This window comes from Perissodus microlepis, chromosome 3 (genome assembly GCF_051167445.1).
Source record: "Perissodus microlepis isolate ML-2025 ecotype Zambia chromosome 3, ASM5116744v1, whole genome shotgun sequence".
NCBI lineage: Eukaryota > Metazoa > Chordata > Actinopteri > Cichliformes > Cichlidae > Perissodus > Perissodus microlepis.
Window position 1 is genome coordinate 31,797,738 of NC_140463.1, and position 14,587 is coordinate 31,812,324.

A 14,587-nucleotide genomic window follows, 5' to 3' on the forward strand; every position below is an offset into this window, starting at 1 on the left:
GGAAGCGAATAAGCTGAATTGGTGATTAGCAGCTGACACAAGTGCACCATCAGGTGACTTTATGTAAGAGTGAAGTCAGACATTTGAACCAAAACATTCATTTTATTCTGATTCAACAGGCACAGCAAATTCACATCTGATCAACAAATTAACACATGTGCAAAAAGAGCATTAGTGAACAGTGCAGCAAAGGATAAAGAGGCTTTATATTGTGCTGCTGTGATTTATCTAAAGCTTGGTGATCTTCACAGAAGACAAAGGAAAGCTCAGCCTAAAAGTTTCTGGAGACAAAGTGAACAAAGAAGGTCCTGATCTCTTTGGGGGAGATGGTTACAGTGAAATTGTCATCCTGTGTCCGCTGCTGTTTGTTGTCTGAAGGAGAGAGAAAACAAAAATGGGTGAAGGGATTATTTTTGTTTTGTTTCTTATAAAAACTGAATCAGTTCAGATATATTCTGTGTTTCTCACCATTTTCCAAGTTATCTGCAGTTTTCCACTTCCACCTCTGCAGACTGGCGATATCCCAGGTCCCTGTCAGAGAACGCTCCTCCACACCCTTCACTTCGCCCATGCCTTGCAGAGCTTCCTGTTCACCGTTGTAAAAAAAAACCAAAATAAACAAGAGTCAAAAAAATGAAAAGCTCAACTTTTTTAATTTGTCAGTATTTGTTTTCTTTTTATCTGCACCTTTAAGTTTATGGTGACTGGCTTCGAAAGCTCGGGGTCCTCTCCATCTTCGAAGAGATGCATAATTCTCAACAGGATCCGATCGTAGTCTGGCTGCGAGTGCAAATCTTTACCTGTATGTAGGCCACACAGAAATTAAATCAAACAGTGGAAATCTGCAAAACAGTAATAAAAACTAGCCCACAGTTTCTCACAGCTGACCTGACTGTATGTGGCTGAGGTGAACACTGTGATTGGAGCAGTAGTTCCACCCGGGGATGCTGAGGCTGAGCAGGTGGAGGTTGGGCGGCAGAACAACCGAACGCAACGGAGAACCACGCTTGGGCTCCTTCACCTGCCAGGGCTTCTCTGAGTGTACAAGAGTTTGAGAAGTGGTGTGAAAGGTTGAAATTAAGCTGCTTGTATGGACATTTTACTGACGTGACAATGAAAACCACAGATGAGGATGATGACTCGCAGGGTTGTACTAGTGGCCCACCACTACATGTGGTAAGCACTTACGAGGCTGGTCTATGGGCATGACGACAGGTCTGTGCTGCAGCTGCACTGCCTCCCTTTGGTACAGCTTCGAGGTGGCACTCACGGAGCCCAGCATCAACCACAGCGTGGGCCTCACAACAGAGCTGTCATTTAGAGTCAGGTTGTACCCGAGGTTCCACTGCAAGTTGTTCCAAAGCCGCCGATGGAGCATGACCTGGAGCAGAAGACGAGATGTTAGGTTGCCTTCTGGGTGAAGGGGCTGCCCGGCCAGCTTGTTTGCACGTCTTTTTGTTTTCTATACCTCCAGTTGTCCGTCAGTTTGGCTCGACACACCGTGAGCTCTGTCGCTGACGAGCACCAGCCTGCTGAGGTCATCCTCAATGTAAGCCGTGCGCACCATAGGGAAGTAGTTCTGCAAAACGTGTCGTATATAGATTATTCGACATGTTGCACTAAAATGTCTCAAGAAAGGCATTCCTGAAAACACCTACTCGTGCTAAAGTGTTGTTTGTGAATTTCCTGTATGTCCTCTTCATCATCTGATAGCCATTGTCGTCCGAGTACAGAGTCCTGTTGTTCTTCACTGAGGTGCTGGTCCTGAGTACGACCTCTGTGTTGAGGCTGAGTGGGCCCAGAGAGTAGGTCTGCTCCAGCCTGTGACACGGCAGCTTGGTCCCAAAGCATTCTGGGACACGAGTGGTAATGGAGTAGGCGTAGTCTTTATCGCTCTCCTCTCTAGAACACGGAAGATTTCAAAATGTGAGCATGATCATAACAACTAGTGGTACTTTTAGCAGTAAGAGAAGAGCAAGATAACTCCCATAACAAAAAATATAACCTACGGAAATAGATGATAAACTACTCGTCACTGTTGCTCACCTGTAGAAGTACTGCCTGATCTCAGTGACAATCTTCCCTGGGATTATCTCCATTTCCACAGCCTTGTAGGCCCGCACAGCTGAACCATTAGCGCTGAAGATGTAGTTATCAGAAATTGGCCCTGCTTTTACGTCTCCATTGGCATCATATTCCCAGAAATCCTGTGTGATCATTACTCTCCTTTTCTCCTCACTGCCGTGGATGAAAAGAGTTGCAGAAACGCGTGAAAACAACTTCTGTTCATTGAAGTATGACAGCTGAACAAGAGTTATGGACTGATGGAGGCTTAAACTCTTACAGATAGGTGATGCTGTGCAGTAGATTGGTATCCTGGTCGAACAAGAGTTCGTAACATTCGCTGAGAACAGGAAGTAGTCGCCTCCCTGCTTTCGCCCGGTCCTTCGCGCTGCGTCTCTCGAACGAAACGGCCTTAGCTTCATAAGCCTTGGAATTCTCGGAGAATTTAATTAAGTATTTCCTGTATTGAAGGCCTCCAAGTTCCACTACGATGAAAAGGTCGTAGGTCGCATTGGAGTGTGCTGACCCCTGGATCTGAAAGAGAGAGGGGAAGAGTTGAGATTAAAACATACAAATGCAGATAAAACTGCTCATTTAGGAAAAATTAATCACTTGACTCTTTGACTCTTAGTTGGTCTGATATAATTAAAGAGGACTTGATGGCTGATGCTGCCAGCTTTAGCTATGCAGATGCTTCTATAGGTACTGATACACTCTGCTTTAGCATTGTTTACTATCAACATACGGTACTGTGCAGAAGTGTTGAGTGACTCCTCAAAGAGATATTAGCAGAAAACTTGGCATATCTCAACCTGATATCTCAGTACATCCTTAAAGAATGTGAGGAAACTGAATAAATGCAGGACAAAGGCCTTAAAAGCTTTCAGCAAGATGAATAGTATCTGGAAATTACATCCTTAAGAAATATGCAAAAACCCCAGTAAAGACCTTTTAGAGCACCCGAGAGATGCATCAGGACCAGTAGGTACTCCATCTATTATAAAAGTGATGATACCCCCCATCATATACTGCATTTTCATGCATGTTTGCACATTTCTGTAAATCTCTGCACATATTTCCCATTCACCTATCAACATATAAAGAAACCATTAAAACAACAGTACCTGCGCAGGGACGGGCTGTCCATCATCATCAAACACGGCAGCGCTCGGCTGCGTCACGGTTACATTGACGATTGTGGTGATGTTCCACGCCAAAGGGTTATAAATGATGACATGCTGCTCCAAAGCCTGATCAACATCTGCTACAGAGCAAATCGATGAGCAGTTTACTTCCTTTTTGACTTTTACATGCGAAGACATGCACTGGCTAAAGTGCTCTGTTTAGCTCAGTTAATTACTATAAAAACTTTTTTTTTTTTTAAAGTGGAAGCACTGCAGAAATATCAGATTATTGAAACCTTTTGTAGGGTAGCGCTCGCCAAGGGTGCTGGGACTCATGAGGTTGTGGGGCAACAGAAAGAGAGCAGCTAGGAGCTCCTCTGCTCCCATCATGGCCTGCAGGAGATGCTGCAGGTACATGTCAGCCACTTTGGGAGACTCCGTGCCAGTGATGCCATCATGATGCTGCACCTGGAATACCAAACCACTCCAAACTGAATGTTCGAACCTAATTACAGAGAAGTATTTAGCATGATGATTGCTTTGCCTTCTAATCCGTATATATTTATTGGACCTTCAATGTTATGCAGTATTTGTTATTTCACTATTTTTCAGGAGTACCTCGGAAACAGCCCAGCGCAGCGCTCTGAGTTTGTCCAGGGCCCAGTCCTTGGCCACAGGTCCATCTGGGAAGCTGATTCGGTAGCGGGTGAAGAGGGTCTCTGCTGCGTACAGCTTGGAGCTAGCCTGTCGCGCCACGCCTTTCAGGACGTTTCTGGAGGCGTAAAACCCCGTCCACGCCTGGTAGGGCTCTAAAAAGTGCGACACATTTCCAATTTACATGAAGTTTGTACGAGACAGCGTGTCGTGTTTTCAAATACACAGTACTCTATGTGAAGAGCACCTCTTCACTGTTAGGATATCTTACCAGTTGAATATGGCAGGAAGTCTTCACTCCCACGCACCTCCCAGGTTAGATTTGATTGGTAGATGGCCTGGAAGTATTCACTCAGAGTGGCGTACTGGACTGTTACCCCAAACTCTTTGCTGTTCTGGTTGATGTACTTCATCAGAGGGTCCATGTTGTTAAACTGTACTGATGAGTTGTAGAACTGCTTGTCACAGCCCTAAAACGTGACGATCGCACATGTGAGTAGGCTGTTTCACAAAACTAACTCCTACATTTTGTCCCGAACCTTAGATACGTTTACTATAGACTGTATATAAAAGATGGACACTTCCACAGTAGAGTCCTACTTTGAAACTTCGTTTTGAAGTTTCCCATTTTTTCTTTGTAACAGATCATTATTTGGAAAAGAGAATGAAGTGGTAAGTCATCAGCTAACAATATCTAGCTTGATTAGGGTCATAGTCTCTCTGAAGTCAAAGGAGCTTGCAAAGAAAAGCGTCTGGACTTCTTTAAGTTTACTTGAAGACGTTTCACCTCTCATCCGAGAAGCTTCTTCAGTTCTAAGGTCAAATGGTGGAGAGTCCCAGATATAAACCTAGTGGGAGTATCCCCCCACAGAGGGACAAAAGGACCCCCTGATGATCTTCTAATCGCCTGAGCCAAGGTGTGAAACTGGGTGTGGGTCCCAGTCAGCCAGAGTTTCGGGTGTGTTCATTGTGAAACCTGGCCCCACCTTATCATGCGAATTCCTGAGGTCAGATGGCCCAGGATGTGAGTGGGCGTTAAGGCGTCTGGGAAGGGATCTCAAAACTGGATTATAGATGGCAGAGAGTTGGTGTCGTAAACCCCCGCCTCTGTTCAAAGATGGTCGCTCACAGTGGACATAGATGGCTTCTTTCACTCCTCTTTCAAACCATCTGTCCTCTCTGTCCAAAATGTGAACATTGGCATCCTCGAAAGAGTGTCCTTTATCCTTAAGATGCAGATGGACTGCTGAGTCTTGTCCTGTGGAGGTGGCTCTTCTGTGTTGTGCCATGCGCTTGTGAAGTGGCTGTTTGGTCTCTCCAATGTAGAGGTCTGGGCATTCCTCGCTGCACTGTACAGCATACACCACATTGTTAAGTCTGTGTTTTGGCGTTTTGTCTTTCGGGTGAACCAGTTTTTGTCTGAGCGTGTTGCTGGGTCTGAAATGCACCGGGATGTCATGCTTGGAGAAAACTCTCCTAAGTTTTTCTGATACACCGGCTACATAGGGGATGACAATGTTGTTGCGTCTGTCCTTCTTATCCTCCCTCGTTGGTGTCTGGTCTTCTTTTCTGTGCCTCTTTGCTGACTTTAAGAACGCCCATTTAGGATAGCCGCACGTTTTGAGTGCTTCCTTTACATGTGTGTGTTCCTTCTTTTTTCCTTCAGGCTTAGAGGGAACATGTTCTGCCCGGTGGTGTAGGGTCCTAATTACTCCAAGTTTGTGTTCCAAAGGGTGATGGGAGTCAAAGAGGAGGTACTGGTCCGTGTGTGTGGGCTTCCGGTAAACTTCGATGTTGAGTTTGCCGTTCTCTTCAATGTGCACAGCGCAGTCCAGGAAAGGCAAACAGTTGTCCTTTGTGTCTTCCCTGGTGAACTTGATGTTTTTATCCACAGCGTTAATGTGCGCAGTGAAGGATTCCACTTCTTGTGTCTTGATTTTGACCCAGGTGTCGTCCACATATCTGTACCAGTGGCTGGGTACTCTTCCTTTGAAAGAGCCAAGAGCCTTCCTTTCCACTTCCTCCATGTAAAGGTTGGCTACAATAGGTGACACGGGGGAGCCCATGGCACAGCCATGTTTTTGTCTGTAAAAGCCTTCGTTGTATTTGAAATATGTAGTGGTGAGGCAGAGGTCTAACAGTGTGCAAATCTGATCGGGTGTGAAGTTGGTCCTGTCCTCCAAAGAGCTGTCTTCTTGTAGTCGTTTTCTGACAGTCTCCACGGCCTCCGTGGTGGGTATGCAAGTGAAGAGAGAGACTACATCAAAGGACACCATGGTTTCATCTGGATCCAGGGTAAGTTTCTGGACCTTGTCGGTGAAGTCGGTGGAGTTCTTGATGTGGTGTGGGGTGTTCCCCACAAGAGGAGCAAGGATGGTAGCAAGGTGTTTAGCAATGTTATAAGTGGCTGAGTTTATGCTACTGACTATGGGTCTGAGTGGGACAGCTTCCTTGTGGATTTTAGGAAGTCCGTAGATGCAGGGTATGGCATCCCCTGGGTAAAGGCGGTGATATGTAAGGCGGTCAATAATTTTGTCCTTTTCAAAGTCTTGAAGGCAAACTATAACTTTCTTTTTGTAGCTGCTTGTGGGGTCTCGCTTTAAGGCTTCGTAGGTATTGTTGTCACTGAGGAGAGTAGTGATCTTTGTATGGTAATCTGTAGTGTTTAGGACCACGGTGCATCTTCCCTTATCAGCTGGTAAAACAGTGATGTTGTGGTCTTTGCTCAGGGAAGCGACGGCCTTCTTTTCCTGTATTGTGAGGTTGGATGGAGGGACTTTGGCACTGGAGAGCGTGGCTGAGACTTTCATCCTGATTTGCTCTGCTTCTGTCTGTGATAATTTATTAATCCGTATGGCAGATTCTGTGGCTGTGATGAGGTCCACTATGGGCAACTGTTGTGGAGAAATGGCAAAATTGAGTCCTTTGGCTAATACTCTCTTTTCAGGTTCAGTGAGAATCCTGTCTGAAAAGTTCTTAACCCATTTCTCCTGACTGACTTCAGGTGTGTTTTCTTCTCTGGGTTGTGTAGGTTCAGGATGAGGAGTGTGTGTTTTTGAAAGCAAGGTGTGAAATTTCCTGCGTTGTCTTTCTTTTCCTTTAGAGTGTTGGGCCCGCTGAGCCTTGTCCACAAACTTGTAAACCTCTTCTAAGATTGGAGAGGGTAGAAGGATTTCCAGTTCCTGCAGGGTCTGGCTGATCTTGATCTGGAGGGCATCTATGGTGAAAGAGCCTGCGCCTTGGATCCACTGTCAGGGGATACAGAGCAGACTTGATTCTACAGAGAGCACAAAATCACCTTTTAAGTGAAAGGATAAGACAGGTCCATTTCACCATAGATGCCCTCCAGATCAAGATCAGCCAGACCCTGCAGGAACTGGAAATCCTTCTACCCTCTCCAATCTTAGAAGAGGTTTACAAGTTTGTGGACAAGGCTCAGCGGGCCCAACACTCTAAAGGAAAAGAAAGACAACGCAGGAAATTTCACACCTTGCTTTCAAAAACACACACTCCTCATCCTGAACCTACACAACCCAGAGAAGAAAACACACCTGAAGTCAGTCAGGAGAAATGGGTTAAGAACTTTTCAGACAGGATTCTCACTGAACCTGAAAAGAGAGTATTAGCCAAAGGACTCAATTTTGCCATTTCTCCACAACAGTTGCCCATAGTGGACCTCATCACAGCCACAGAATCTGCCATACGGATTAATAAATTATCACAGACAGAAGCAGAGCAAATCAGGATGAAAGTCTCAGCCACGCTCTCCAGTGCCAAAGTCCCTCCATCCAACCTCACAATACAGGAAAAGAAGGCCGTCGCTTCCCTGAGCAAAGACCACAACATCACTGTTTTACCAGCTGATAAGGGAAGATGCACCGTGGTCCTAAACACTACAGATTACCATACAAAGATCACTACACTCCTCAGTGACAACAATACCTACGAAGCCTTAAAGCGAGACCCCACAAGCAGCTACAAAAAGAAAGTTATAGTTTGCCTTCAAGACTTTGAAAAGGACAAAATTATTGACCGCCTTACATATCACCGCCTTTACCCAGGGGATGCCATACCCTGCATCTACGGACTTCCTAAAATCCACAAGGAAGCTGTCCCACTCAGACCCATAGTCAGTAGCATAAACTCAGCCACTTATAACATTGCTAAACACCTTGCTACCATCCTTGCTCCTCTTGTGGGGAACACCCCACACCACATCAAGAACTCCACCGACTTCACCGACAAGGTCCAGAAACTTACCCTGGATCCAGATGAAACCATGGTGTCCTTTGATGTAGTCTCTCTCTTCACTTGCATACCCACCACGGAGGCCGTGGAGACTGTCAGAAAACGACTACAAGAAGACAGCTCCTTGGAGGACAGGACCAACTTCACACCCGATCAGATTTGCACACTGTTAGACCTCTGCCTCACCACTACATATTTCAAATACAACGAAGGCTTTTACAGACAAAAACATGGCTGTGCCATGGGCTCCCCCGTGTCACCTATTGTAGCCAACCTTTACATGGAGGAAGTGGAAAGGAAGGCTCTTGGCTCTTTCAAAGGAAGAGTACCCAGCCACTGGTACAGATATGTGGACGACACCTGGGTCAAAATCAAGACACAAGAAGTGGAATCCTTCACTGCGCACATTAACGCTGTGGATAAAAACATCAAGTTCACCAGGGAAGACACAAAGGACAACTGTTTGCCTTTCCTGGACTGCGCTGTGCACATTGAAGAGAACGGCAAACTCAACATCGAAGTTTACCGGAAGCCCACACACACGGACCAGTACCTCCTCTTTGACTCCCATCACCCTTTGGAACACAAACTTGGAGTAATTAGGACCCTACACCACCGGGCAGAACATGTTCCCTCTAAGCCTGAAGGAAAAAAGAAGGAACACACACATGTAAAGGAAGCACTCAAAACGTGCGGCTATCCTAAATGGGCGTTCTTAAAGTCAGCAAAGAGGCACAGAAAAGAAGACCAGACACCAACGAGGGAGGATAAGAAGGACAGACGCAACAACATTGTCATCCCCTATGTAGCCGGTGTATCAGAAAAACTTAGGAGAGTTTTCTCCAAGCATGACATCCCGGTGCATTTCAGACCCAGCAACACGCTCAGACAAAAACTGGTTCACCCGAAAGACAAAACGCCAAAACACAGACTTAACAATGTGGTGTATGCTGTACAGTGCAGCGAGGAATGCCCAGACCTCTACATTGGAGAGACCAAACAGCCACTTCACAAGCGCATGGCACAACACAGAAGAGCCACCTCCACAGGACAAGACTCAGCAGTCCATCTGCATCTTAAGGATAAAGGACACTCTTTCGAGGATGCCAATGTTCACATTTTGGACAGAGAGGACAGATGGTTTGAAAGAGGAGTGAAAGAAGCCATCTATGTCCACTGTGAGCGACCATCTTTGAACAGAGGCGGGGGTTTACGACACCAACTCTCTGCCATCTATAATCCAGTTTTGAGATCCCTTCCCAGACGCCTTAACGCCCACTCACATCCTGGGCCATCTGACCTCAGGAATTCGCATGATAAGGTGGGGCCAGGTTTCACAATGAACACACCCGAAACTCTGGCTGACTGGGACCCACACCCAGTTTCACACCTTGGCTCAGGCGATTAGAAGATCATCAGGGGGTCCTTTTGTCCCTCTGTGGGGGGATACTCCCACTAGGTTTATATCTGGGACTCTCCACCATTTGACCTTAGAACTGAAGAAGCTTCTCGGATGAGAGGTGAAACGTCTTCAAGTAAACTTAAAGAAGTCCAGACGCTTTTCTTTGCAAGCTCCTTTGACTACGATGACCTGGATGACTGAGAACCTTCACAGACACAGTCTCTCTGAACAAATAAAAGATTGCTTCTTTTATGGTTTATTGGTACCAAGCAACATTATTTGTCAGATAACATCTTTAAAAACAACAAAAGAAGTTCTTTAGTTTTGTATTGCAAGCTTTAAATATGCTTCTAACCCAAAGTTTAACATTTCTACAAAGAGGTTCTCACTTTTTGGAGCTCGCCTTTTTTGGCGGCTTTTGGGGAACTGCATTTTTCATCCCTTAAGGTTGTTACTTGGATTTGATACAAGATGGATGGATCGACGGGTGGATGATTTACAGTTCTTTTTCACTTACCCATGGCCAAAGCACATGATTAGTTCTAAACCATGCTGCTCTCTGCTTGATGTTCTCCACCATAGTCTTGGCGTAAGCATGGACTGTCTCCTTGGCCACAGGTAGGCTCATGTTGGGGTAAAGTCCATCTTTAGGTGGGTCCGGAAACAAGGCAACTCCATTCCAATAGAAACCAGACCTGAGACACAAGAGGAAGAACAAGAATAGTTATTAAAGATATACCGTATTAATGACGACCACAAATGTAACATAAAGCAGCAGAGAAGCTAAAAATGAAGCACCGGTTGGAGAATGGCAGGTAGGATGGAGTGCAATAGCTGAACTGGTCCATGGTGTGAGTGAAGATCTCTTGCTGTGATTTCAAAGAGGGAGAGCCTCGCCATACAAACTGCAGTTTCTGTGTTAGAAAACATAAAACTAGATCAGCTATGAATATTTGGAGCACAGATTGAGACGACCATGTGACTGTTGTTTTTATGCTGCGCTACCTTGTTTTTCTGCATGGTATCCTTAAGGTCATAGTCAATGCGAGAGATGAGATGCGCATTGAATCCAGCCAGGGCAAACAGTACAGGGGTGGTGGCAGAGGCTCCGAAAGGATCCACATGCCATGAGAACTGAGGACGTACCCCAAACGTCTCATACAGGAAGCCGTGACCCTCTGAAACAGCAGGGAGGTTCTCAGTTACTGTGGATTTTTCCTTCTCGCTGTCACCAAGCGCTTACTTATATGCTGTCACTTGATCATTGGGGTTTTCTCACTATTACTCTAGGGTCGTTACCTTACAAAATAAGGCACCTTGAGGTGACTGTTGTTGTGACTGTGGTGTTATATAAATAAATAAAACTAAACTGTACACACCCCTGTTAAAATCTCAGGTTTTTGTGATGGTTTATTGTGGTCTTATTTTTGTTTTAACAACAAAAACCTGATATTTTAACAGGAATTGTTCACATTTTTAGAACCACTGTAAGTTATTGCTGCAGCTGTGGACTGAAGGAGCAGGAAGTGTGTGGCGTTACCCATCATCTGCAAGATGTCATCGTCCAGGTCAGTTACAGCCTCATCGTGCATCACTTGACCTCCGATGATGAACTCAAGACGACCTTCTTTGATAAGCTGTCGTACCTGGAGAGAAAGAGAGATGAGTTTGCACAAAAACCACAGCAGGGTTAATCTAAGAGAAAACAGCTGGGATGTTTAATTTCTGGGGCGTTATCGTGTGCCCTCCATAGTCACGTAGCCGTGAATATATATCCTCACCTGTTTCTTTTGTGTGACCGAGGCCACGGTGTCCCACCAGAGACGGAAAAACTCCTGCTCCACAGCGATGAACCTGCGCTCTTTAACCTTTGACAACTCCTCAGTCACACTGCTGTACACATTAGCTGCATAGGCGTGCATACTCTCCTGCACTCACATTTATAAACACATTTACCCAGATTAAAGCCCAATCTGCGCGTTATATGCATCTCAACTTTTTAGCCGGGTTAAAGACACCTACCTGGATAGTGTACACCCAGCCAACATCCATGTGACTGTGAGGGATCACAAACGTCTGAATCGGCTCTTCTTGCCCTGCCACTCCATGCGAGAACCAGCAGCAAACAGCAAACACGACAGCCGCTACAAATCCCATCTTTGAATCCCATACGACAGAAGACGGCTTAGATAACTTGGCTGACTTCCTTATTATTGTTGTGCTGCGGCATGTGACTGTGACGACGGAAGCCCAGACAGACCAAACCGCCGACTTGGCGTGTCGCCTTTTTTTTAAAGGCACCAGTGACCTTTTCACCGGAAGCAGTCAAGGTAAACAGTGCGCACATTTGGAGGTGAGAGTGATATTTTTCTACCCAGCAGAGAAAATGTCTAAAAACACGAGAATAATGTTGGTATTTGGAGGGTTTGTGACGGCCGTTGCTGCTGCGTTTTACCCCATATTTTTTTACCCCCTCACACACAAAGACGAGTACAGTAAGTTGTCTTTCTTTGCTTTCATTTAGTTACACAATTAGTTTAAAAAGCCTGGCCTAATGTCGTTTACAATTCTCCTTAGTTACGGCTGAGCTAAATGTCATTTTACTCCACAAATGATAAGCAGTCCGTGTAGGTTTGTTTAGTTTAGCTAGCATAAAGAGTGCCATTGAGGTAACTCATTTAATCTAACACATACATTCAGTTAGAGCGCCTGTTAAGAGTCAAAGGTGATTATGAACATTATTTGACTTGAATAAATCCAGCTACTACATTAATACTGCTACATTTCTTCCCTGTTTTAAAGGAAGTTATGCCAGCTAAGACAAATATAGTCATTATCAGGTACATGGAGAGCTGTCGTCCTGACATACATGGGACACAAAGACAGTAAAGACTGGTAATAACCAGCTGTAGTGTTTAAAAAACAAAGGAAATTGTTTATATCAGTGACTTTAGCTGCAAGTTGTTGTTGTTTTGGCTTTTTTTAAAAACAGATTTACCCAAATTGCTCTGTTATTCTGTCCTTGCTAGGAGAAGTCCAAAAAGTCAACCGGGCAGGGATCAACCAGGCAGATGTGCAGCCTGCGGGTAAGTGTGCTTAGTAGATTTGATCTGTTATCAGCTTGTTTGTACAGCTTGCATACTGTACATACAAATTCATGAATTACAACATATATCTTAAGAGTAAAGGGGATCGCTATTGTTATATTTTCTCTCAAGTACAGTACTGTGCAAAGGTCTTAAAACACTCCTCATTTCTTTATATTTTGCAACGAAAATGGGAAACGGCTTCAGTAAGTTATTGTGCAAACATACATGGAATTACAGTATATAAAGGCAAAAACAGAGTTTGTACAATCCTAATGAGTTTGAAAGTCACTATTTGGTATGACCACCTTTATCCTTCATCACAGCCTGAACACTCTTACGCAATTCAATTTTATTTATATAGCACTAAATCACAACAGCAGTTGCCTCAAGTTAGCTTTCTTGTCGTTTCTTTAAGTAGTCTTCAAGAATAGTTCTCCAGGCTTCTTGAAGGACATTTAAAGCTCTTCTTTGGATGTTTCTGCCTTTTGTTCTGTTGTCTGTTAAGATGATCTCACACTGCTTCAACGATGTTGAGGTCCAGCATCTGGAGAGGCCAATCCTTGACTGATAGACTGATTATTATTAATGAGAGCTCTCTGTCTCTGTGTCTCTTTTTTTGTCTGAAGGTATGAAGATATGGTCTGATCCATTCAAGGCTGCAAGCAAATGATGACCACAGTGACCCCTTCACTGAGACGCTGCTGCAGACTCTGAGTACAGAGTGTCTTTTTGATATGTGCTTGGTGTGTGTGTGTGTGTGTGTGTGTGTGTGTGTGTGTGTGTGTGTGTGTGTGTGAGAGTGAATGACTGTTGAGTGATAAGTTACCTGTTAAATAAACTATAATCGACTACTTAAGAACCCAAACGTGGATATCTTTTTATTATATTGTGTTTAGATGGAGGACGGCTAGCTACACAGCACAGATACAAAACAATGGCTGTTTTGTTTTTACCCTAAATTCAACCTAGAGCCACCTGCTTGTCTCCTGTTGCCCACATGAGGGCGCACCACTCCTGTGTGTTCCCGCTAAAGGCAGTGGACTGTGTAATGTCTTGTTTGTGCATCTGAGATATTTTGGAAAAACCATTGTATTTCCAAAAAAGCTTTGCTCTGGTATGCAGCCTGTAGGAAATTATAATAAAATGCAGTGGTTTGTTTACCCATCTCATTCACAGGAATCCCTTTTGACATTTTATTTTTGATTTAGTTGATGTGAGAGTCATTAAATCGGTTCAGCAGATGAGGAACAATGTCCAGAAATGTGCGGTATCATCTTCCAAAATGGAAACAGTAGAGACAGAGTTATTCCAGGACACATCGCTGTATTATCATTTCCCTGTCACGCAGGCGGGGTTTAACTGTTGCTGTTTAAATGACATGTGACCGGCTATGTTTTGCCCATAGGCTGAAAGGACGGGGCACGGCTCCGCCATCGTCTTGTTCAAATCCTCCTCCATGTGATCCAGACTGGCTTTACGAGTCCACGGGTGCTGTAAAAGCAGAGAATTCCAAAACTGCCATTTTTTTCCCCCTCCTGTACTTTTGTGGTTTCCTGACATTGACCAGCATCCCCCTTTCAGAGTTTGGTCCATCAAAGTCCTTCTGGAAGAAAGATAGATTAAGAAAGAACTAAAGCATGTGTTTATGGTCCTTCAGAGATGAGGCATATTTAAAGTTGCCCTTAAATCTTTCACAGTCCTCGATGTAGCCTGTACTTTCGAGCTTTTAGGGCCATTTGCGAGGCCCGCTGCCAGCAAAACTGACAGCGCAGGCCAGCAACGGCCACTCTCCTTCACAACCCCCAAATCAACAAGCCCCATTGTTTATGAGAGGTTGTTATTGTTGGGCTGCATTCAGAAACAAGAGAAAACTCAAGAGCCCGGCTGTGCAGAGGCGTCCAAAGTAAAGAGAGCGAAAGGAGTGAGGGGGTGGTTAAGGAAAAACGAAAAGCAGAAATTCCTCTCATTCCCCACTGGTGTTTTCCAGATTCCTCAAGCGACAGCTC

General features: G+C 44.8%; 2 protein-coding genes across 3 annotated transcripts; one reads left to right on the forward strand and one right to left on the reverse strand.

Annotated features, from left to right (window-relative positions):
• Positions 1-82: 82 nt before the first annotated feature.
• Positions 83-11,741, reverse strand: man2b2 (mannosidase, alpha, class 2B, member 2). 2 transcript variants are annotated; one of them, XM_084924086.1, is made up of 19 exons: positions 11,515-11,741; positions 11,274-11,420; positions 11,033-11,138; positions 10,498-10,670; positions 10,291-10,406; positions 10,010-10,187; positions 4,114-4,312; positions 3,807-3,997; positions 3,485-3,656; positions 3,189-3,325; positions 2,345-2,598; positions 2,047-2,238; positions 1,659-1,902; positions 1,469-1,579; positions 1,189-1,381; positions 889-1,035; positions 688-800; positions 469-586; positions 83-372 (listed from the first exon to the last, which is right to left on the reverse strand). In XM_084924086.1, the coding sequence occupies exons 1-19, from the start codon at positions 11,647-11,649 to the stop codon at positions 272-274; spliced, it is 3,027 nt and encodes a 1,008-aa protein (XP_084780212.1). In that variant the 5' UTR covers positions 11,650-11,741; the 3' UTR covers positions 83-271. The 2 variants fall into 2 exon arrangements, with proteins under 2 accessions (XP_084780212.1, XP_084780211.1); XM_084924085.1 differs by having other exon boundaries at positions 3,189-3,328.
• Positions 11,742-11,796: 55 nt separating this feature from the next.
• Positions 11,797-13,754, forward strand: smim20 (small integral membrane protein 20). Its single transcript, XM_084924087.1, has 3 exons — positions 11,797-11,987; positions 12,522-12,578; positions 13,208-13,754. Exons 1-3 carry the CDS (start codon positions 11,879-11,881, stop codon positions 13,249-13,251), a joined length of 210 nt encoding a protein of 69 aa, XP_084780213.1. The 5' UTR covers positions 11,797-11,878; the 3' UTR covers positions 13,252-13,754.
• The last annotated feature ends 833 nt before the right edge of the window (positions 13,755-14,587 follow it).

Bases quoted from the DNA above. Each gene is read 5' to 3' on its own strand.
- smim20 (XM_084924087.1), top strand. From the start codon at position 11,879: ATGTCTAAAAACACGAGAATAATGTTGGTATTTGGAGGGTTTGTGACG. The intron at 11,988-12,521 runs GTAAGTTGTCTT...TGTCCTTGCTAG, and splicing joins CACACACAAAGACGAGTACA to GAGAAGTCCAAAAAGTCAAC. The intron at 12,579-13,207 runs GTAAGTGTGCTT...TTTTGTCTGAAG, and splicing joins GGCAGATGTGCAGCCTGCGG to GTATGAAGATATGGTCTGAT.
- man2b2 (XM_084924085.1), bottom strand. From the start codon at position 11,649: ATGGGATTTGTAGCGGCTGTCGTGTTTGCTGTTTGCTGCTGGTTCTCG. The intron at 10,407-10,497 runs GTAGCGCAGCAT...TTTCTAACACAG, and splicing joins ATACCATGCAGAAAAACAAG to AAACTGCAGTTTGTATGGCG. The intron at 1,580-1,658 runs GTAGGTGTTTTC...CACGTTTTGCAG, and splicing joins CAAACAACACTTTAGCACGA to AACTACTTCCCTATGGTGCG.